Here is a 25,040-nt window from a genome sequence, read left to right on the forward strand (position 1 = left end):
CTGTCTACCACAAGGGACAAACCATCAGTGGGGCCTATTATACTTCCCATTTGTGTCAGCTGTGGGAGAAAATAAAGTATAGGCGGGAAGCGATCCCACGGACTTCCTGTGAGGCAACAGTGCTAACCACTAAACCGCTGTGCTGCCCCCAAACTAGTTAAGCATATTTTTTTTTGTCATTGTTCCTTTGCTATATTAATTTGTTGATAAATTGTAAAAATGCAGTTTTTGTTCTCTGAAAATAAAACTATCTACAGTTTTAATCCTAAAATGTTTCAAATAATGATGTATTTGAATCACCATAATGAACTTTTGATGACTGCATAATGATCGCCTCCTTCAGATCAGTCTTTGATGGAATGTAAAATAAAATTGGGGGGAAATCACGACATGCAAGTAGGAGAAGAGGTAAAATTGGACATTTAATGCAAATATGCAGCTGAAAGGAATTTGTGGAAATATTTTTTCTGAAGGAAGCAGTCCTTATGAAAACTTGGCAGGTCTGTGGATTTTCCATTTTAAGCAGAACATTGATTTTTTTTTTTTTTTTTAAGTGACACTTCCGGTGCTGTTGTATTTCGCAATAATTTAAGCAGCATGGCTGTAATTTCTTTTACCTCCATTATATTCAAATGATGCAGAGGCTCGGCTATTTATTGGAAAAGCACAAACACCCCTGCGGGAATAGTTAAAAGTTAATAGTTGACACACGTGTGTGTGTGTGTGCGTGTGTGAGTCATCTCCTCAGTCTGTTCCTGATGTTCTCCTGTTGTCCGTTGACCTTCTTCAGACCATCATGCACCTGTGACAGGCTGCCATTGCCACATTATTAAAGTGCCCTTTGACCTTGCTCGTCCTCAACGTGCATCTCTTCTTTTACGCACTCATTAACCCCTGCCCCCCGTTCCCTTATACTGCCACGGCTCCTTCAAACACCTTCACGCGCACTGGCCTCCTTTATCTATGTGGGCCATCCTTCTTTGTGTGCTGCAGTGCAGCATAAATCGTTTGTCATGTTCAATGACAGGGTTTAAGCTTATTCATGAAGTGTAAGGAGACGCGTCCAAAACAAGAAAATGTGCCGGCCTCGTGCCACAGAAGAGTGAGCGTTAAGACTCAAGAGTTTCTCGCTAGTGGCTGGTTGCTCCTTATTCACATTACGCTAATCAGAGGAAGAGGCATCAAGCTGTGGTGGGGCTTTGAATAACATGGTGTAAACAATGCAAAATAAGTGATGAGTAGTAATTTAAGTATTGAAGCTCACAGATACCATTCATCCGTGAGCTCATTCCCGTAGATGAAAATCTTTGTTTGTGTTGTGTGTTGTACAGTTGTCTTCATGACAACTGTATAGGGGATGAATTTTTATATAACTCACCTGTTTGTTAGTTGATGCCATAAAGTTAAGAACAATTATGGGCGTGGTCCCTTTGAGTGACAGCTCGTGTGCTGAGTCCATGGCTGCACTAATAATGGCAGCTAACAGTAGCAGCTAGTTGCTGTGGATTTGACTGTTTGTCCTTTCTCAGGATTTTATTACAAATATCTGAAATAACATATCTTAATGTTTGATTAATTGTTCATCATCTAAGAAGTCTGTGGTCGGGTATGTAATTAGAGTGGAATTGTAGTATTTGTATATTGGCACTAATTTGCAGATACTTATAACTTGGTGATGCTATAAGCTACAGTGACTATGTTTACATGCAGCCAATAACCCTTTCATAACCGAAATATTAGCAATAACCCGGTTGCGCACGGCCACGTAAACACCTGCAAAAACCCGAATATGACCGTTGGGTTACTCCTTTTCTAACCTGAATATCAGGTCATATAAACGCGCTTGGGAATATCCCCATAAAAAGGAACATTATTTCGTGTTCTGAGCATGTCCTTTCCGCAAGGAATCTTGTTCTTTTGAGTACGGCAACTACTTGTATGCGGCTCGTGCAACCCACTGGACACCACAGAAGTAGGGTAAACAAGTATGGGGAAATCCAGATGTGGCAGCACAGCACCACACTTTTGGAGCGAGGAGGAAGCCGAGTACTTCATTAGTATCGTGAAAGACATGAATATAATGTCTTTTATTGACGGTAGAAAGAGGAAGAAGAAACAGAAATTATGCATATTTGTGTCATGACGTTCTCCGTGCGTCTGGACGTTCTCCATGCGTCGCTGTTTAGATGGGGATATTCAAAATGATACCAGTGACCATGTGTACAGGAGTAACTCTGTCTGCTTAAGCATGTAAATGGGTTATTCCTAATGATTCAGAAACCGGAATATTGACCATATCCCGAATATTAACGGCATGTAAACGTAGTCTGTGATACTGCCAGAGTTACTGAGGTAATTCTCAAGGTCAGCGCCATGTCACTTTGGTGGAGTGGCCAATCCGAAGGTGAGAATTCATACTTAAGTGACTGGCCGCTCGGTGAAAACTCACTCGTGCTGCATTGATTGTCTATTGAAATCAGCCGGATTGCTTTTGTTTCTAACTTGCTTCTAACAACCATCTGATAGCTATCATTGCCTGAAACGGTGAGATTTATACACAAAGATGACCTGAAATAAACCATTGTACATTAAATTGACTTAATTAATGAGTCTAACCCCTTTGAAAGTCAATCAATCAATCAATCAATTTTATTTATATAGCGCCAAATCACAACAAACAGTTGCCCCAAGGCACTTTATAGTGTAAGGCAAGGCCATACAATAATTACGGAAAAACCCCAACGGTCAAAACGACCCCCTGTGAGCAAGCACTTGGCGACAGTGGGAAGGGAAAAACTCCCTTTTAACAGGAAGAAACCTCCAGCAGAACCAGGCTCAGGGAGGGGCAGTCTTCTGCTGGGACTGGTTGGGGCTGAGGAGAGAACCAGGAAAAAGACATGCTTGGAGGGGAGCAGAGATCAATCACTAATGATTAAATGCAGAGTGGTGCATACAGAGCAAAAAGAGAAAGAAACACTCAGTGCATCATGGGAACCCCCCAGCAGTCTAAGTCTATAGCAGTAACTAAGGATGGTTCAGGGTCACCTGATCCAGCCCTAACTATAAGCTTAGCAAAAAGGAAAGTTTTAAGCCTAATCTTAAAAGTAGAGAGGGTGTCTGTCTCCCTGATCTGAATTGGGAGCTGGTTCCACAGGAGAGGAGCCTGAAAAGCTCCCATTCTACTCTTACAAACCCTAGGAACTACAAGTAAGCCTGCAGTCTGAGAGCGAAGCGCTCTATTGGGTGATATGGTACTATGAGGTCCCTAAGATAAGATGGGACCTGTATTCAAAACCTTATAAGTAAGAAGAAGAATTTTAAATTATATTCTAGAATTAACAGGAAGCCAATGAAGAGAGGCCAATATGAGTGAGATATGCTCTTCCTTCTAGTCCCCGTTAGTACTCTAGCTGCAGCATTTTGAATTAACTGAAGGCTTTTCAGGGAACTTTTAGGACAACCTGATAATAATGAATTACAATAGTCCAGCCTAGAGGAAATAAATGCATGAATTAGTTTTTCAGCATCACTCTGAGACAAGACCTTTCTAATTTTAGAGATATTGCGCAAATGCAAAAAAGCAGTCCTACATATTTGTTTAATATGCACATTGAATGACATATCCTGATCAAAAATGACTCCAAGATTTCTCACAGTATTACTAGAGGTCAGGGTAATGCCATCCAGAGTAAGGATCTGGTTAGACACCATGTTTCTAAGATTTGTGGGGCCAAGTACAATAACTTCAGTTTTATCTGAGTTTAAAAGCAGGAAATTAGAGGTCATCCATGTCTTTATGTCTGTAAGACAATCCTGCAGTTTAGCTAATTAGTGTGTGTCCTCTGGCTTCATGGATAGATAAAGCTGGGTATCATCTGCGTAACAATGAAAATTTAAGCAATGCCGTCTAATAATGCTGCCTAAGGGAAGCATGTATAAAGTGAATAAAATTGGTCCTAGCACAGAACCTTGTGGAACTCCATAATTAACCTTAGTCTGTGAAGAAGATTCCCCATTTACATGAACAAATTGTAATCTATTAGATAAATATGATTCAAACCACCGCAGCGCAGTGCATTTAATACCTATGGCATGCTCTAATCTCTGTAATAAAATTTTATGGTCAACAGTATCAAAAGCAGCACTGAGGTCTAACAGAACAAGCACAGAGATGAGTCCACTGTCTGAGGCCATAAGAAGATCATTTGTAGCCTTCACTAATGCTGTTTCTGTACTATGATGAATTCTAAAACCTGACTGAAACTCTTCAAATAGACCATTCCTCTGCAGATGATCAGTTAGCTGTTTTACAACTATCCTTTCAAGAATTTTGAGAGAAAAGGAAGGTTGGAGATTGGCCTATAATTAGCTAAGATAGCTGGGTCAAGTGATGGCTTTTTAAGTAATGGTTTAATTACTGCCACCTTAAAAGCCTGTGGTACATAGCCAACTAATAAAGATAGATTGATCATATTTAAGATCGAAGCATTAAATAATGGTAGGGCTTCCTTGAGCAGCCTGGTAGGAATGGGGTATAATAGACATGTTGATGGTTTGGATGAAGTAACTAATGAAAATAACTCAGACAGAACAATCTGAGAGAAAGAGTCTAACCAAATACCGGCATCACTGAAAGCAGCCAAAGATAACGATACGTCTTTGGGATGGTTATGAGTAATTTTTTCTCTAATAGTTAAAATTTTATTAGCAAAGAAAGTCATGAAGTCATTACTAGTTAAAGGAATACTCGGCTCAATAGAGCTCTGACTCTTTGTCAGCCTGGCTACAGTGCTGAAAAGAAACCTGGGGTTGTTCTTATTTTCTTCAATTAGTGATGAGTAGTAAGATGTCATAGCTTTACGGAGGGCTTTTTTATAGAGCAACAGACTCTTTTTCCAGGCTAAGTGAAGATCTTCTAAATTATTGAGACGCCATTTCCTCTCCAACGTACGGGTTATGTGCTTTAAGCTGCGAGTTTGTGAGTTATACCACGGAGTCAGGCACTTCTGATTTAAAGCTTTCTTTTTCAGAGGAGCTACAGCATCCAAAGTTGTCTTCAATGAGGATGTAAAACTATTGACGAGATACTCTATCTCACTTACAGAGTTTAGGTAGCTACTCTGTACTGTGTTGGTATATGGCATTAGAGAACATAAAGAAGGAATCATATCCTTAAACCTAGTTACAGCGCTTTCTGAAAGACTTCTAGTGTAATGAAACTTATTCCCCACTGCTGGGTAGTCCATCAGAGTCAATGTAAATGTTATTAAGAAATGATCAGACAGAAGGGAGTTTTCAGGGAATACTGTTAAGTCTTCAATTTCCATACCATAAGTCAGAACAAGATCTAAGATATGATTAAAGTGGTGGGTGGACTCATTTACATTTTGAGCAAAGCCAATTGAGTCTAATAATAGATTAAATGCAGTGTTGAGGCTGTCATTCTCGGCATCTGTGGATGTTAAAATCGCCCACTATAATTATCTTATCTGAGCTAAGCACTAAGTCAGACAAAAGGTCTGAAAATTCACAGAGAAACTCACAGTAACGACCAGGTGGACGATAGATAATAACAAATAAAACTGGTTTTTGGGACTTTCCAATTTGGATGGACAAGACTAAGAGTCAAGCTTTCAAATGAATTAAAGCTCTGTCTGGGTTTTTGATTAATTAATAAGCTGGAATGGAAGATTGCTGCTAATCCTCCGCCTCGGCCCGTGCTACGAGCATTCTGGCAGTTAGTGTGACTCGGGGGTGTTGACTCATTTAAACTAACATATTCATCCTGCTGTAACCAGGTTTCTGTAAGGCAGAATAAATCAGTATGTTGATCAATTATTATATCATTTACTAACAGGGACTTAGAGAGAGACCTAATGTTTAATAGACCACATTTAACTGTTTTAGTCTGTGGTGCAGTTGAAGGTGCTATATTATTTTTTCTTTTGAATTTTATGCTTAAATAGATTTTGCTGGTTATTGGTGGTCTGGGAGCAGGCACCGTCTCTACGGGGATGGGGTAATGAGGGGATGGCAGGGGAGAGAAGCTGCAGAGAGGTGTGTAAGACTACAACTCTGCTTCCTGGTCCCAACCCTGGATAGTCACGGTTTGGAGGATTTAAGAAAATTGGCCAGATTTCTAGAAATGAGAGCTGCTCCATCCAAAGTGGGATGGATGCCGTCTCCTAACAAGACCAGGTTTTCCCCAGAAGCTTTGCCAATTATCTATGAAGCCCACCTCATTTTTGGACACCACTCAGACAGCCAGCAATTCAAGGAGAACATGCGGCAAACATGTCACTCCCGGTCCGATTGGGGAGGGGCCCAGAGAAAACTACAGAGTCCGACATTGTTTTTGCAAAGTTACACACCGATTCAATGTTAATTTTAGTGACCTCCGATTGGCGTAACCGGGTGTCATTACTGCCGACGTGAATTACAATCTTACCAAATTTACGCTTAGCCTTAGCCAGCAGTTTCAAATTTCCTTCAATGTCGCCTGCTCTGGCCCCCGGAAGACAATTAACTATGGTTGCTGGTGTCGCTAACTTCACATTTCTCAAAACAGAGTCGCCAATAACCAGAGTTTGATCCTCGGCGGGTGTGTCGTCGAGTGGGGAAAAACGGTTAAAGATGTGAACGGGTTGGCGGTGTACACGGGGCTTCTGTTTAGAACTACGCTTCCTTCTCACAGTCACCCAGTCGGTCTGCTTTCCCGGCTGCTCGGGATCTGCCAGAGGGAAACTAACGGCGGCTAAGCTACCTTGGTCCGCACCGACTACAGGGGCCTGGCTAGCTGTAGAATTTTCCACGGTGCGGAGCCGAGTCTCCAATTCGCCCAGCCTGGCCTCCAAAGCTACGAATAAGCTACACTTATTACAAGTACCATTACTGCTAAAGGAGGCCGAGGAATAACTAAACATTTCACACCCAGAGCAGAAAAGTGCAGGAGAGACAGGAGAAGCCGCCATGTTAAACCGGCTAAGAGCTAGTAGCTGCGCTAAGCTAGCGGATTCCTAAAAACACACAAAGTGAATAATGTGTAAATAATTTAGAGGTGATTCAGCAGAGGGAGTGCTTTAGTTAAGGCACGTGAAGATTACACTGTGAAACAAATCATTATCTAGGTAACTAGATCAATCTAACTGCGCAGATTAAACAGCTAACAGATACAGCAAAACACCGCTGTGCTCCGGAACAGTAAGTGATACAATACCGCAGTGAGAGCCAACCACCAGTAGAGGCCAAAAGGGACCAGATTACTTGTATTTGTATTGAGCTCTGCAGTGTTTTCACCGACAAAACCCACTACTCGAGGTTAAATGCCCAGATGACCAACCTTGAGAATATAGCAATCATAGTTTTTAATACTTGCACCCAGGCCACCCTTTAAAAAAAATAAAATCACTCCCACTCTGCAAAAAAAAAAAAAATGCATTAATCTTTTGAATTCAGCGGACTTGGCCTGTGTGCCTTTGCTAGTTTGGTAGCTTGGAGATAGGTGGGCGTATTGGGACTTCATTCGTCCCACCCAGATCACACAAGTGTTGTCCATGCTCCATCCCTTGACCCATTGATGGATTGGTTGAGAGTTTGGGGACAAATACAACCAACCCATTTGATCCTCACACCTGTTCTTCAGAAAACCTATGAGTGATGTCACAGAGGGTTTGTCCAGCATATATGCAGTTTATGGATGGATATTGTAATGTTGTGGAAGTGTAGCAACATGTTAACTAGTGTGTGTATGTGTTTGTCTGTGTCGTTATATTGAATCCATCACCTTGAAATGGTGGTCACATTGGCACGATGCACTCATGCATCATCCAGCTGTTACATTCCTCCTATGAGCATGACAGTAGTCCTTTGTATTTTATTCCGATATCACTGTAACATCAGTTTATTTGCATTAAGTTGATGGAAACTGGTATTTAAAAGGTGCCTACACCAGTTATTCATTTATTAAATTTAGAAAGCAGTGGTCAACGAGCAGCACTAAAACAAACAAGTTCAATTTGAAAATTGCCAAATCTACCACAAGGAGAACATTGTTGGCAGAAAATGAACAGTGATACATCTGATCATTTGTTCTTCTTGTAGGTTTAATGATTCTTGATGACGCACTTGCCATTAATCGCTGTGTGTTTCTCATCTTTCAGGTGGTGTTCAGTAGATTTTGCAGCCCTTGTGACATTAAGGAGCTGTTCTGTACAGCACTGGGTGTGCCAAGGTTTAACACACACACACACACACACACACACACACACACACACACACACACACACACACACACACACACACACACACACACACACACACACATTAATTTATTATTTCCTCATCCGTTCTTCTATTCTCTGATGTGGTGGTTTGCAAGCAGCACAATCATATCTTCACCTGAAAGCACTTAATTTCAACATAAAATCATGTACGAGGGCTGTCAATAAAGTATAGGTCCTTTTTATTTTTTCAAAAACTATATGGATTTCATTCATATGTTTTTACGTCAGACATGCTTGAACCCTCGTGCGCATGCGTGAGTTTTTCCACGCCTGTCGGTGACGTCATTCGCCTGTGAGCACTCCTTGTGGGAGGAGTCATCCAGCCCCTCGTCGGAATTCCTTTGAGAAGTTGCTGAGAGACTGGCGCTTTGTTTGATCAAAATTTTTTCTAAACCTAACAGGCACATCGAAGTGGACATGGTTCGAAAAATTAAGCTGGTTTTCCGTGAAAATTTTAATGGCTGATGAGAGAGATTGAGGTGATACTGTCGCTTTAAGGACTTCCCACGGAGCGAGACGTCGCACAGCGGTCCCAGGCGCCGTCATCAGCCTGTTTCAAGCTGAAAACCTCCACATTTCAGGCTCTATTGATCCAGGACGTCGTGAGAGAACAGAGAAGTTTCAGAAGAAGTCGGTTTCAGCATTTTATCTGGATATGCCACTGTTAAAGGAGATTTTTTTAATGAAAGACGTGCGGACGGGTCCGCGCGGTGGGACGCATCCAGCGCGGTGCGGCGGCACAGGAAAAACACCTCTGTGTTAACAGGCACATCGAAGTGGACATGGTTCGAAAAATTAAGCTGGTTTCCCGTGAAAATTTTAATGGCTGATGAGAGATTTTGAGGTGATACTGTCGCTTTAAGGACTTCCCACGGAGCGAGACGTCGCACAGCGGTCCCAGGCGCCGTCGTCAGCCTGTTTCAAGCTGAAAACCTCCACATTTCAGGCTCTATTGATCCAGGACGTCGTGAGAGAACAGAGAAGTTTCAGAAGAAGTCGGTTTCAGCATTTTATCTGGATATGCCACTGTTAAAGGAGATTTTTTTAATGAAAGACGTGCGGACGGGTCCGCGCAGTGGGACGCATCCGGCGCGGTGCGGCGGCACAGGAAAAACACCTCTGTGTTGATAACAGGCACATCGAAGTGGACATGGTTCGAAAAATTAAGCTGGTTTCCCGTGAAAATTTTAACGGCTGATGAGAGATTTTGAGGTGATACTGTCGCTTTAAGGACTTCCCACGGAGCGAGACGTCGCACAGCGGTCCCAGGTGCCGTCGTCAGCCTGTTTCAAGCTGAAAACCTCCACATTTCAGGCTCTATTGATCCAGGACGTCGTGAGAGAACAGAGAAGTTTCAGAAGAAGTCGGTTTCAGCATTTTATCTGGATATGCCACTGTTAAAGGAGATTTTTTTAATGAAAGACGTGCGGACGGGTCCGCGCTTTGGGACGCATCCGGCGCGGTGCGGCGGCACAGGAAAAACACCTCTGTGTTGATAACCATTTGTAAAATCCAGGCGGCTTTTGATGGCTTTCAGTGGAGTGAGTATATGAGAAATTGTTTAACAGCTGGACGTGTTCCAACTTGTCCTTAAGGCTTCCAACAGAGGTGTTTTTCCTGAAAAATCGGAACCGCCTCAAACGCCTCGTACAGCTGTCACCACAACCATTCGCGCACACCAGCAACCCTAAGACAGCAAGTGCCCTGCGAGTGTCCATTCGACCCCTCTTGGCAGGTGTCGGCCAAATTCCAGGTGCCACACACGAACATCCAACAGCACTCGCTGGACACTTAGAAAAGGCGTGGCTGGACTTTCTATTCTGGGTCCAGAGGGGATGGCGGCTTAGGGAAGAGGCTCCCGACGAGTAGAAATAAAATTGCCCCAAAATAGAAAATTAAAAGGCGAACTGAGTGGCAAAGTGTAGTTAAACGGTAAGATGTTGTCATGCTGCGTGTAAATGATGCAGACGAACTGCAGCTAACTCAAGTTGCTAACATTAGCTCCCCTGGACCTGATGTGGCTAGCTCTCCCTCGCCTAGCCATGATGACGGCGTTACGGAGTTGGAAGGGGAGCCGGCGGACCTCACTCTCATTCTGAAGGAGTCAAGAGATGTCGGTAAAGAGTTGTGGGACATCAGAAAGGACTGACTACGTTTACATGCAGCCAATAACCCTTTCATAACCAGAATATTAACAATAACCTGGTTGTGCACGGCCATGTAAACACCCGCAAAAACCAGAATATGCTCATATTCCGGTATTTAAAAACCCGAATATGACCCCTGGGTTACTCCTTCTCTAACCCGAATATCAGGTCATATAAACGCGCATCGGAATATCCCCATAGAAAGGAACATTAGCTGTTTAGATGGAGATATTCCAAATGATACCAGTGACCATGTATACAGGAGTAACTCTGTCTGCTTAAGCATGTAAACGGGTTATTCCTAATGATTCAGAAACCGGAATATTGACCTTATCCCGAATATTAACGGCATGTAAACGTAGCCAATTATGAACAATTGACTGACCTAAAAGGTGAACTGAGCAAAAATGGTAAATGGACTGCATTATATAGCGCTTTTCCATCTGCATCAGACGCTCAAAGTGCTTTTCAATTATACCTCACATTCACCCCGATGTCAGGGTGCTGCCATATAAGGTGCCTACTACACACCGGGAGCAATAGGGGATTAAAGACCTTGCCCAAGGGCCCTTAGTGATTTCCAGTCAGGCATGGATTTGAACCGAGGATCATCTGGTCTCAAGCCCAACACCTTAACACTAGACCATCACCTCCTCCTGGAGTGAGTCATTTTATCCAGCACTAAAAAACTGATTGTTTCCACATGGTTCTCATTGAATTAGTCGGACGGACTGAGTGCGATGAGTGATTCTCCCAAGCTCATGTCCGTCCACCGCCCTGACTGCCAGAGGTCGTGAGATGGAAAACAATTTAAGGTGCAAGGACTTGGCGAGGGAGAGTATTAAATTGGCATCAGACCCAGAATCTACGAGGGCATGCACCATTTCTGAATTGTGATCAGATTGCAATTGAGCAGGAATATTTCTGCGAATTAGAAGAAAAAAATAGAGCTGTGACTCACCGTACTAAGGCCTGAGGTCTTGCAGAAGCACCCCTGACTGGACAACAAGCATTCAAATGACCTGATTTACCGCAATAGAAACACAGTCCCTCGTCACGTCTCCGCTGTCGTTCCTCCTGCGACAGATGCATGCGGCCGTGCTGCGTCGGCTCGTTAGTCCCAGGCCGTTTGACGTTGGAGTGAAGATCCGTGGTGGGATTCGGGTGCGAGGCGAAGGCGCGCCGGGGCAGACGAGGCGGCTCGCGGCGAGATCGTTACGCCAAACGTCGGTCGATCCGGATTGCCAGTGCGATCAACTCGTCCAACTCCTCGGGTAATTCGGCGGCGATCAGCTTATCACGAATCTCGGCGGACAGTCCCTGGAAGAACACATCCTGAAGTGCAGCTGGATTCCACTCGCTCTTGGGGCAGGATGCGGAAGTCCACAGCGTAATCCGCCACTCGGCGAGTGCCCTGCTTGAGCCTCAGTAGGGAGCGTGCCGCCTCGCGTCCCGGCGGTGTGTGCTGGAATATCTGCTCGAGCGCCGCGGTGAAAGCTTGAAGGGAGGAGCAAGATGGCGACTGACGGCTCCACTCCGCAGTAGCCCACGCCGCAGCCCGGCCCGACAAATGGGAGATCAAGTATGCTATCTTCGTCGATCGGACGGGAACATACAGGGCATCAGTTCAAAATGCAACTCACATTGCGTGATAAAGGGCAGCATTGTGTGCACAAAAAGGCTTGATTGAGGTGTAGAAGAAGAACTGCCATAATGCAGCAGATAACTGAAACAATATTTCAAATGGTGGTGCACGCACCAAATGTTGCACAAATACACGTGTGGTGGTGTATTACTTTTTAAAAAGCAGACTGTCCACTTGATTTTTCAATAGGCGGCCAAGTAGGGGTCAGTGAAGAATTACACAGGGGTCAAAATTTACAGGTGTTCCAATCATATTGAAAAGTATACCACAAATTTGTCTGATCATAAAGATTCCAAAAAGGTATAATTTGGACTTTCTTTTATTGAATGTCTTGGAATAAAAAGAACAAAAATGGTGACAAAGGTCAATTTCAGTTTGTTCGAGGAGCCAAAGTTTCTTGGCAATGACACTTGCGAGGCTGCTTATATCTTTGAAAATCGGCAACTAACGTTGGACAACTAAACTTATAGATTGGCCGTCGATGTGAAATGGAGATTAGGCAGCTAATGTTGGGGGACTAATCTTATTCGATTAAGTAAGTTTAGTACACTAAAAGATTAGACTGGTTTATGAAACCGGGCCCCGATTTCTAAAAATAAGGAAATTGGGCCAGATTCATCAAAATAGCAGTCTAAAGTCGTGTGTCATAGTGTTAGAAACAATTATACACCAGGTCACTGCCGTTTACAAGTGACATTGGACTAAGGGCCATGACACAGCGCTTTCTTCCAATGGTACTGTCTGCAGTCTGCGCTGATGTCTGTTTATAACAACACATTATCACAAAGCTAAAATGTATCTGTTAATATCTGAAAAACTTTCTTCTGCTGAAGAGTGTGGTGTGCCTTTCATGGTATTATGGATGTTATTGTATTTTTAGAGGAGATTTAAAAAGGTCAGCAAACAGTGAATCTGTGAACAAACACACACACACATATATATGTATGTATGTATATATATGTATGTATGTATATACGAGGTCTCTTAGATATAAACCGACCCTTTTATTATTTTTTTTAACTATATGGATTTGAATGACATGCGATTACACCAATCATGCTTGAACCCTCGTGCGCATGCGTGAGTTTTTTCACGCGTGTCGGTGACGTCATTTCCCTGTGGGCAGGCCTTGAGTGAGATGTGGTCCCGCCCTCTCGGCTGAATTCCTTTGTTTCACACGCTGCTCGAGACGGCGCGCGTTGCTTTATCAAAATTTTTTCTGGACCTGTGAGGAATATCCGAGTGGACACTATTCGAGAAATTAAGCTGGTTTTCTGTGAAAAGTTTAACGGCTGATGAGAGATTATGGGGTGTTTCTGTCGGTGTAAGGACTTCCCACGGAGCGGGACGTCCTGCAGCGCTTCCAGGCGCTGTCGTCGGCCTGTTTCGAGCTGAAAACATCCTAATTTAAGGCTTAATTCACCCAGGACATCGTGAGAGAACAGAGAAGATTCAGAAGAGGCCGGCATGAGGAATTTATGCGGACATTCCACTGTTTAAGGACATTTTTTTAATGAAAGACGTACGCGCAAATTCGCCGAGTCGTTTCCGTGACGACTCGGCAAATCTTTGTGCGCCGCGACAGGAAAAACACCTTCGTGTTGAAAACCATTTGTAGAATTCAGGCGGCTTTTAATGGCTTTCAACAAGTGAGTAACTGAGAAATTGTTTAACAGCTTGGGCATGTTCCAACTTGCCCGTTAAGATTTCCAACGGAGGTGTTTTTCCTGCCGCGACCCCCCGCGGTCGGGTCCAGCCCGACATGCGACTCTGCCCGCACGTTCTTTCATTACAAAATGACCGTTAACAATGGAATGTCCGAATAAACTCCTCATGCCGACTTCTTCTGAAAGTTCTCTGTTCTCTGACGACTTACTGCGTCAACAGAGCCTGAAATGTGGAAGTTTTCAACTTGAAACGGCGAGACGCTGCCGCCTCGAAGCGCAGATCGCCGTCAGGCGCCGTGGACTGTCCTTAAAGCGACACTACCAGACCAAAATCTCTCATCAGCCGTTAAAATTTTTACCGAAAACCAGCTGAATTTATTGAATGGTGTCCACTCAGTTGTGCCTTACAGTTTTGAAAAAATTTTATCAAACAAAGCAACAGTCTCTGAGCCATTCCTAAACAATGAAAAAAATCGACAAGCGGGTGGACGACTCCTCACTCAAAGACTGCCCACAGGCGAATGACGTAACCGACAGGCGTGAAAAAACTCTCGCATGCCCACGAGGGTTCAAGCATGTCTGATGTAATCACACGTGATTCAAATCCATATGGTTTTTGAAAAAATAATAAGGTCGGATACTTTTCTAATAGACCTCGTATGTATGTGTGTGTGTGTGTGTGTGTGTGTATGCGCACAGACTGGTGTACTGGCTACTTCAGTCAGTGAAAAGAGCATGAAAGTGAATTCACATGCAAGCAGAAAGTTTTTTTTTATACTCTTCAAAAACTTCATGATTGGTCACTTTGATATACACACACTACTTTTACTACAGATTACACACTATACCAGTGGTTCCCACTTGTAGGATGAGCCACCCACCCCATCCCCATGAAGAATAAATTGATTTATTCATAAAAACAAACAAAAAGTTGACAGTCGGTTTCCTCTTCTTTCTTCAAAGAAAATAATAGGCGAACCTTTAATGTTGAGAACTTCAGAGCAGACAAACCTTGGGAACCCCTTGTGATCTTTGGTGCTCGCCTAAGGGGCACTGTGACCCCAGGTTGGGAATCGGAGCACGACAGCATGCCCCATTTGGGGCATTTGTTTAATTTAATTTATTCATTTTGAGAGACTAAAGTAAACAATCGGATGCCAGAATAACCAAGGGAGACCTGCTTAAGTCTTCATTATATGCCCTTCTAAGTGGCCAATTTGTAAGATGATATCATCTCTGTGTTTGAGTATTCATGTTAAAAACCTGTAACGGATGGACTCATTCATTGATTTGTCCATCTAATCATTCATTCACTGACTAGGAATAACTACACCGTAATTGAAACCATAAGAGGTAATACAATGTTGATATATATTTAATTTCAGACTTCAATTTCTGCCATGAGAGGACTTTCAATGCCTTAAAATGCCATCAACCACAACACCTGAAATATGACCTAAATGCCCATTTTCTTATTGATTCACACATGTTGACGATAGCACAATTAAACATTGGAGTCACTTGAACAGGAAACATAATTACTCCTCCAAATTTAGTGAGAAAAGTCAATCATGTTTACAATTTAAAAAACAAATGAACAAAACAAAAATGTCATTCCTCTCTTGCTCCTGGTCATGCATAAGTACGTCACTAAGGACGGAGAAAATTCAAGTATGTGTTTATTATCCTGGCATCCATCTGTCTGCAGGAGACAATGGTGTAGTGTCCAGTTTGTTTTTGTTTTTTAAATACACTTTTTCAATTAAATTTCAATTTATTAAATTTTTATAGCGCCAAATCACAGCAAAGCTGCCTCGAGGCACTTCACACAGGTAAGGTCTAACCTTACCAACCCCTAGAGCAAGAACACAGGCGACAGTGGCAACAAAAAACTCCCTCTGATGATTTGAGGAAGAAACCCCAAGCAGACCAGACTCAAAGGGGTGACCCTCTATTTGGGCCATGCTACCGACACAATTGACAATACAAATATACAGGAAATTTTTGTCTTTTTTTTTTTTATCTGCACCTGCGCAAATGACTTAATCAGTCCAATGCATGAGTGACAATCTCTGCTGCATTTGTTGCACGTGTACTGTAATGCCTGCTGAGGCTGCCGCTGTCGCTTGTTGCTCCTTGCCTTGGTTCCTCTCCTGCTCAGCATGGACGGGACGACTAGTCCTAATAGTCGACTACGACTAACTAACATCTGACTTAATAAATGATTTAACATCTGACTTAATAAGCCATTTATTAAGTCCATTTAACCCTTTAAATAATAGATCTGCTGGAGCTGCTGACGCTCCCTTCACTCAGTGAAGAAAGTGTCTGAACCTTAGCAGGTGAATTAGTCAGCTCAAATGAGTCGTCTATGCCTCGTAAACGAGTGCAGGCATGGTCTTCATGCTAATGGAGGTTTTTTTTTTTGGTATTTGTGATTTTGTACTTATATTTGTTAAAATAAATGTCACATTTGAGTTTCACCATGATGATTTGAAATTGGCTTAATTTATTCAGTGTCAAATTTAGTTGTAGACTAGCTAACTAGTCGACTAATGATTTTCATTAGTCCTCCCAATCCTACTATTAACCCTCAAGTTTACAGTCTTGAAGTACAAACGGGACTATTGAGGCAGAGGTTTGTTTACACTGACAGACCAATGGAGGAGGAATGGCAACTTGTTAAAGATCATTAATGACTTTGATGGCTCATCACCACTTCGCTTTTATGATGTTGGGCATTCTTTATGGAGTTCACATGCAGTCTGTATATTCAACTCAGGGAAAGAAAAAAAAAAAGCCATTATTTCCTCTGGTGGAATTTTTCTGCGGATGTGGAACAGGATAAGGACTTTTGCACTTGTTCTGAACTTTTAACGCAACAAGTTTGAAACACAACTAGCAGCATCTTGGAAGACGACAGTGAGTCTAATCATAATATAGAATGCAACAAGTAGACATTGCTTTTGTCTTGAAGTATGTGATGGACAGCAGTATTCAGGTAGCAGTCGAGTACCATGCTTCTGCAGAAATTGTTTGAGTGTACAGCAGTAACGTGGAATGTATATTACTCCTCTGGGGCTGACGCCATCGTATATGACGGCTAAAACCAAGCTTTACTAAATTACAAATAACTTTCTAATGATATGAGATAGAAACTACTTCTTTTTTGCTGAAAAGTTAACTTTCAAGACTTTCAAGCCAGCCATCGGCCATCTTTGCACTCCTTGTAGAAGCTGTGTGATGACGTGCACGATGTGAGTGTCTAATCGAATTGGTTCACCGTCACATGGTTTTCCGAAATCCAATCGTGGGCAGATTTACCTCACGTGAAAAGCCAAAGATCATTTTCAGGAGTGATATGTTACTAGTTGGCCCGTTTGACTAGCCCCCTGGGTGCGCCAATGAGTACATACTATTGGGCTCCAAGCACCATTAATGAAAGAAGACTGAGGAGACAGAGAGCCTCTGATGACAATCTCACGTGCTCAAACAAAGAATGTGTAACTATCAGGATTGCTCCACTAGTTTGCATGTGAATGTTACTGGATAACTCTGTTGCTTTCTCGGTGTAAAGCACCGTTTACCATATCAATGGAAGGGGGGCGGGGGGGGCCCTCCTCAGACTGTAAGGAGCCAAAGTGTGAATGAAAGCTGCAACACAGGACATTTCAAAACACAGTAGAAGTAGAAGTTTGTGATGCAACCTTTGTGTAATAGCAGACAGAAATTGCTTTGAGATGAGACAAACAAAATGCATAGACCATTTTGTATTATTGTTCAAAATGTGCATTTGTGTTTACTGTCTGAACCTTTTTGTTGTACAGTCTTTCACACAAGACCTCAAATTACCTTTATAAAGTGTCAAAACAGTTGTTTATTATAGTTTGCTGTGCGCTTTGAATAGATGTGTGTGGAAAATTATTTCCGCTTCATTTTTTCCTTTCTTATTTCTGATTGTAAACCTTTATCACGCTTATAAAACACAACAAAAGCATATATATTATGAAAGCACAGGTTGTCCTGAAAAAAGAGACGTAAAACTTGATTGTGGGATGCAGGGAGAGAAGTTAACAGCAATAATAAACATTTATGCCAGGCAAGTGAACTGTCCAAAAAATGCCCTCGGACCCCAGAGGGTTAAATCAGCTGTTAACTGTAGTGATCGCCTATCTGGTGACTTATGTTGACTCAACTTGCATTTTTGCTGTTAAAATATTTTCCCATCTGTTGATGTGTCCAAATGCAGAGGTTTTGTCTGTGTCTGTGCAGCTGTCGTTTTTTTTTTTTTGTTTTTTTTTTTTTTAAATTCAAATGTCTGTTTGATGACTCACTGTCAGCCTCTGGCTATAATAATATAATAATGATGCTGAGTCATTTGTTTGCAGAATTTGTTGATCACTTGTTGCCGAACTGTAATTCCTGCAGAGCACAACTCTAGTTTTATGTGTGTTGTTTTTAAAGCTTGCCCAACTTTACAGGCTTATTTTTTCTCTTTACAAATATTGCACAGATGATGTTTCAGTCAGGATTGGAGTTGAAAAAGGTCAGATTATATTATGGATTGATTTTGATTGTTTGGGGAAATTAATAAGACAGCACCCACATTTGAATTCCTTATTTGTTCGAAAATGTATTTTCCTGCAGAAAAATAAGCAGCTTGTGTTATTAGCTCTGCTTTTTGTTCCCTGCATCATTGTGTGCTCTCTGTTCTTTTTTTTGTCCTCTTGTGAATTGCTGCTATTATCTCAGGTCCATATTATGATGAGGATCAGCCTAATCAGGTTCTGCATCGTGGCGCCTCTTTGCATGATCTGATTTGAATATGTTATCTCTGCAGTGGTCTCATTTGAATAACAGTGGTTGTGACTTCTTTTGTACATATTCAAGGCTTTGTGCTGTGCAGTGGGATCATCCAGGGCGACACATGATGACAGTTTCAGTGTTTGTAATTGAAATCAGCTGCTGTATGCATTTCAAATTTACAGAGAGCCTTTATGAAGTCACGTGGTTGAGTTTAATACTGTGCAGATGAAGTTAAAGCTGTGCGTTCAATGGGATAAACAACATATTTTAAGTACTGACCCCCTTGGGCCATCCTGCGCCTACATTTGGTGGCCCAAATGTAAACTTGTATAAAAACAATTCATGAAATGCTATCTCTTTCCTTACCTGTGATGCTTCACTAAATAAAAAAAACATAAACAATGAAACTAAACATTTATTTGAATTGGAGTTAATTAAAACTACTTGTAAATATCTAATAATAAATATATTATCTTCCATTCATCAAGTTCAGTAACATTACAGTTGAAATGTGCGTGCTTCTACAAAATACATCAGCGCCCAGTTTCATGAAGCGGTCTAATCTTGTTTAGTGAACAAAACTCACTTAGTCGACTCATCTTTTGTGATGTGATGTTAGTCACAAAGTACTTAGTCAGCTAAAGTTTATTGTTACTCAACTACGTTTTAGCCTGGTACTCGAGCTGTTCAAAATGTCAAATGTTATAAAATCTTTTGGGCCACATGTTGTTCTTGTTCCACTAATAAAATAAAAGCTCTGTACCAAATTTTATTGTAATCGGACATTGTTTAGGCGAACCCCCACAAAGCAACAATTTTCCCCAAACAAGCAAAAAGGAAGACAACTTCCAGTAATGTTCTCGTCTGGGTGACCAATCAACCACCACTTTTTGTGATTAGAAGCCATCACATGTACCAGTAAAAGAAAAATAATGGCATCAGAGTCTTCTCCCGTTAGGGTGATGTTGCCTTGAGAGGAAAATGTGTCACTCCGGGGGACCGCGAAATCTTATTTGATTGAGTTCAAATTTGGTCTGCACCTATAAAACCCCAAGTGGAACAAAAACATGTGACCTGAAGTCTCTCACAACTTTTATTTTTTCACAATATAACATGAACAGTCCTACCTGGTACAGAGAAGGCTAATCTTAGTTTAGTCGAGAAATCTTCAGTGTCTTCACTCTAAAAAGGCGGCTATCATATACCACCACTTGATGGAGGAAGGAAGGAGAGACTTGTGGCGGGAGCGGGTGTCCTGGGCCCGGAATAATCCTTTGGAGATGTTTACGGACGGTGGGGTCAGGAGCACTTCTCCTCTGTTTGGCGGACTCAGCCATGTTTGTAGCACATGGATCAACCCAGAAATAAACAAAACTATCGCACTTTGGAGGTGTTTCTTGGCAGCAGCACTCACAAGGCCGCTGCAACCATGAAAATTGTAGCCTAATGTAAAACGGCTAATCTACAAGTTTAGCCATTGATGTGAAATGGAGATTAGACAGATAATGTGGGTGACTAACCTCAGTCGACTAAGTAAGTTTAGCGGACTAAAAGATTAAACTGCTTTATGAAACCGGGCCCAGCGGAATGAACATATATGAGGGGTGACTGACCCAGAAAAATTAGGATGTGAGGCTCCATCTTTTTCATTCTGAGAAACCAACATTCTCGTGAGAATATGTGAAGTTTTGACTCACTGGGTACAATATCGCAGACACAATGTTTCAGTGGAATGAGTAGGGGAGGGGTGTGTCATATTGGCCAAATAGGCTAACCTGGTGAGCGTGATGTGATCCAGTATCTCAAGAAAGCAGGAATGTCTCCCAAGGAGATCCGTGGAGACATGGTAATGACATTAAGGAAGGATGTCCTGTTTTATGCTACAGTTAAATACTGTCAGCTGAATTCAAGGGGGCAGAACAAACGTCGAAGATGGAGCAAGATCAGAAAGACCAAGAACTACCACCTCAACCTATATGATCCAGAAGATCCATGATGTGGTCCTTGTTGACAGAAGAGCAGGTGTCACATAGCCAGTACTGTAGGCATTTATTAGAGAGAGTTTATTTGGTTCTGATGGAAGAACTGGGAATCACAAAGCACGATAGGTCTCGAGTCTTCTCACGGCCGGTTAGAAATGCATGAGGTTCCAGATGTCCAGAGAGAATCTTTGGCCTTTTGAGGCAGATTCGGATAACTTCATGTAATGATTTGCAGCCATGGACGAGACATGAGTCCATCACTTTGAACCCGAGTCCAAATACTCAAAGCAATGGAAATGCGAGGTTCTCCCTTGTCAAACAAAGTTAGCTGTCTCATCTGCTGGAAAGGTCACGGCCTCCGTCTAATGGGATACTGAGAGCATCATAATGGTGGACTGTCTACCACAAGGGACAACCATCAGTGGGGCCTATTATACTTCCCATTTGTGTCAGCTGTGGGAGAAAATAAAGTATAGGCGGGAAGCGATCCCACGGACTTCCTGTGAGGCAACAGTGCTAACCACTAAACCGCTGTGCTGCCCCCAAACTAGTTAAGCATATTTTTTTTTGTCATTGTTCCTTTGCTATATTAATTTGTTGATAAATTGTAAAAATGCAGTTTTTGTTCTCTGAAAATAAAACTATCTACAGTTTTAATCCTAAATGTTTCAAATAATGATGTATTTGAATCACCATAATGAACTTTTGATGACTGCATAATGATCGCCTCCTTCAGATCAGTCTTTGATGGAATGTAAAATAAAATTGGGGGGAAATCACGACATGCAAGTAGGAGAAGAGGTAAAATTGGACATTTAATGCAAATATGCAGCTGAAAGGAATTTGTGGAAATATTTTTTCTGAAGGAAGCAGTCCTTATGAAAACTTGGCAGGTCTGTGGATTTTCCATTTTAAGCAGAACATTGATTTTTTTTTTTTTTTTTAAGTGACACTTCCGGTGCTGTTGTATTTCGCAATAATTTAAGCAGCATGGCTGTAATTCTTTACCTCCATTATATTCAAATGATGCAGAGGCTCGGCTATTTATTGGAAAAGCACAAACACCCCTGCGGGAATAGTTAAAAGTTAATAGTTGACACACGTGTGTGTATGTGTGTGTGTGTGCGTGTGTGAGTCATCTCCTCAGTCTGTTCCTGATGTTCTCCTGTTGTCCGTTGACCTTCTTCAGACCATCATGCACCTGTGACAGGCTGCCATTGCCACATTATTAAAGTGCCCTTTGACCTTGCTCGTCCTCAACGTGCATCTCTTCTTTTACGCACCTCATTAACCCCTGCCCCCCGTTCCCTTATACTGCCACGGCTCCTTCAAACACCTTCACGCGCACTGGCCTCCTTTATCTATGTGGGCCATCCTTCTTTGTGTGCTGCAGTGCAGCATAAATCGTTTGTCATGTTCAATGACAGGGTTTAAGCTTATTCATGAAGTGTAAGGAGACGCGTCCAAAACAAGAAAATGTGCCGGCCTCGTGCCACAGAAGAGTGAGCGTTAAGACTCAAGAGTTTCTCGCTAGTGGCTGGTTGCTCCTTATTCACATTACGCTAATCAGAGGAAGAGGCATCAAGCTGTGGTGGGGCTTTGAATAACATGGTGTAAACAATGCAAAATAAGTGATGAGTAGTAATTTAAGTATTGAAGCTCACCATTCATCCGTGAGCTCATTCCCGTAGATGAAAATCTTTGTTTGTGTTGTGTGTTGTACAGTTGTCTTCATGACAACTGTATAGGGGATGAATTTTTATATAACTCACCTGTTTGTTAGTTGATGCCATAAAGTTAAGAACAATTATGGGCGTGGTCCCTTTGAGTGACAGCTCGTGTGCTGAGTCCATGGCTGCACTAATAATGGCAGCTAACAGTAGCAGCTAGTTGCTGTGGATTTGACTGTTTGTCCTTTCTCAGGATTTTATTACAAATATCTGAAATAACATATCTTAATGTTTGATTAATTGTTCATCATCTAAGAAGTCTGTGGTCGGGTATGTAATTAGAGTGGAATTGTAGTATTTGTATATTGGCACTAATTTGCAGATACTTATAACTTGGTGATGCTATAAGCTACAGTGACTATGTTTACATGCAGCCAATAACCCTTTCATAACCGAAATATTAGCAATAACCCGGTTGCGCACGGCCACGTAAACACCTGCAAAAACCCGAATATGACCGTTGGGTTACTCCTTTTCTAACCTGAATATCAGGTCATATAAACGCGCTTGGGAATATCCCCATAAAAAGGAACATTATTTCGTGTTCTGAGCATGTCCTTTCCGCAAGGAATCTTGTTCTTTTGAGTACGGCAACTACTTGTATGCGGCTCGTGCAACCCACTGGACACCACAGAAGTAGAGGTAAACAAGTATGGGGAAATCCAGATGTGGCAGCACAGCACCACACTTTTGGAGCGAGGAGGAAGCCGAGTACTTCATTAGTATCGTGAAAGACATGAATATAATGTCTTTTATTGACGGTAGAAAGAGGAAGAAGAAACAGAAATTATGCATATTTGTGTCATGACGTTCTCCGTGCGTCTGGACGTTCTCCATGCGTCGCTGTTTAGATGGGGATATTCAAAATGATACCAGTGACCATGTGTACAGGAGTAACTCTGTCTGCTTAAGCATGTAAATGGGTTATTCCTAATGATTCAGAAACCGGAATATTGACCATATCCCGAATATTAACGGCATGTAAACGTAGTCTGTGATACTGCCAGAGTTACTGAGGTAATTCTCAAGGTCAGCGCCATGTCACTTTGGTGGAGTGGCCAATCCGAAGGTGAGAATTCATACTTAAGTGACTGGCCGCTCGGTGAAAACTCACTCGTGCTGCATTGATTGTCTATTGAAATCAGCCGGATTGCTTTTGTTTCTAACTTGCTTCTAACAACCATCTGATAGCTATCATTGCCTGAAACGGTGAGATTTATACACAAAGATGACCTGAAATAAACCATTGTACATTAAATTGACTTAATTAATGAGTCTAACCCCTTTGAAAAGTCAATCAATCAATCAATCAATTTTATTTATATAGCGCCAAATCACAACAAACAGTTGCCCCAAGGCACTTTATAGTGTAAGGCAAGGCCATACAATAATTACGGAAAAACCCCAACGGTCAAAACGACCCCCTGTGAGCAAGCACTTGGCGACAGTGGGAAGGGAAAAACTCCCTTTTAACAGGAAGAAACCTCCAGCAGAACCAGGCTCAGGGAGGGGCAGTCTTCTGCTGGGACTGGTTGGGGCTGAGGGAGAGAACCAGGAAAAAGACATGCTGTGGAGGGGAGCAGAGATCAATCACTAATGATTAAATGCAGAGTGGTGCATACAGAGCAAAAAGAGAAAGAAACACTCAGTGCATCATGGGAACCCCCCAGCAGTCTAAGTCTATAGCAGCATAACTAAGGGATGGTTCAGGGTCACCTGATCCAGCCCTAACTATAAGCTTTAGCAAAAAGGAAAGTTTTAAGCCTAATCTTAAAAGTAGAGAGGGTGTCTGTCTCCCTGATCTGAATTGGGAGCTGGTTCCACAGGAGAGGAGCCTGAAAAGCTCCCATTCTACTCTTACAAACCCTAGGAACTACAAGTAAGCCTGCAGTCTGAGAGCGAAGCGCTCTATTGGGGTGATATGGTACTATGAGGTCCCTAAGATAAGATGGGACCTGATTATTCAAAACCTTATAAGTAAGAAGAAGAATTTTAAATTATATTCTAGAATTAACAGGAAGCCAATGAAGAGAGGCCAATATGAGTGAGATATGCTCTCTCCTTCTAGTCCCCGTTAGTACTCTAGCTGCAGCATTTTGAATTAACTGAAGGCTTTTCAGGGAACTTTTAGGACAACCTGATAATAATGAATTACAATAGTCCAGCCTAGAGGAAATAAATGCATGAATTAGTTTTTCAGCATCACTCTGAGACAAGACCTTTCTAATTTTAGAGATATTGCGCAAATGCAAAAAAGCAGTCCTACATATTTGTTTAATATGCACATTGAATGACATATCCTGATCAAAAATGACTCCAAGATTTCTCACAGTATTACTAGAGGTCAGGGTAATGCCATCCAGAGTAAGGATCTGGTTAGACACCATGTTTCTAAGATTTGTGGGGCCAAGTACAATAACTTCAGTTTTATCTGAGTTTAAAAGCAGGAAATTAGAGGTCATCCATGTCTTTATGTCTGTAAGACAATCCTGCAGTTTAGCTAATTAGTGTGTGTCCTCTGGCTTCATGGATAGATAAAGCTGGGTATCATCTGCGTAACAATGAAAATTTAAGCAATGCCGTCTAATAATGCTGCCTAAGGGAAGCATGTATAAAGTGAATAAAATTGGTCCTAGCACAGAACCTTGTGGAACTCCATAATTAACCTTAGTCTGTGAAGAAGATTCCCCATTTACATGAACAAATTGTAATCTATTAGATAAATATGATTCAAACCACCGCAGCGCAGTGCATTTAATACCTATGGCATGCTCTAATCTC

The 25,040-nt window shown here is 42.0% G+C and overlaps 1 protein-coding gene across 2 annotated transcripts in view; it reads left to right on the forward strand.

Annotated features, from left to right (window-relative positions):
• LOC117525005 (high affinity cGMP-specific 3',5'-cyclic phosphodiesterase 9A-like) overlaps positions 1-25,040 on the forward strand; it is a 145,008-nt gene that overhangs the window by 24,504 nt on the left and 95,464 nt on the right. For both annotated transcript variants that reach the window (XM_034186824.1, XM_034186825.1), the window contains exon 2: positions 8,160-8,230. In XM_034186824.1, coding sequence (XP_034042715.1) covers positions 8,160-8,230 — 71 coding nt within the window. The remainder of the gene's footprint in view (positions 1-8,159; positions 8,231-25,040) is intronic.

Source organism: Thalassophryne amazonica, chromosome 14 (assembly GCF_902500255.1).
Source record: "Thalassophryne amazonica chromosome 14, fThaAma1.1, whole genome shotgun sequence".
NCBI classification, from domain to species: domain Eukaryota; kingdom Metazoa; phylum Chordata; class Actinopteri; order Batrachoidiformes; family Batrachoididae; genus Thalassophryne; species Thalassophryne amazonica.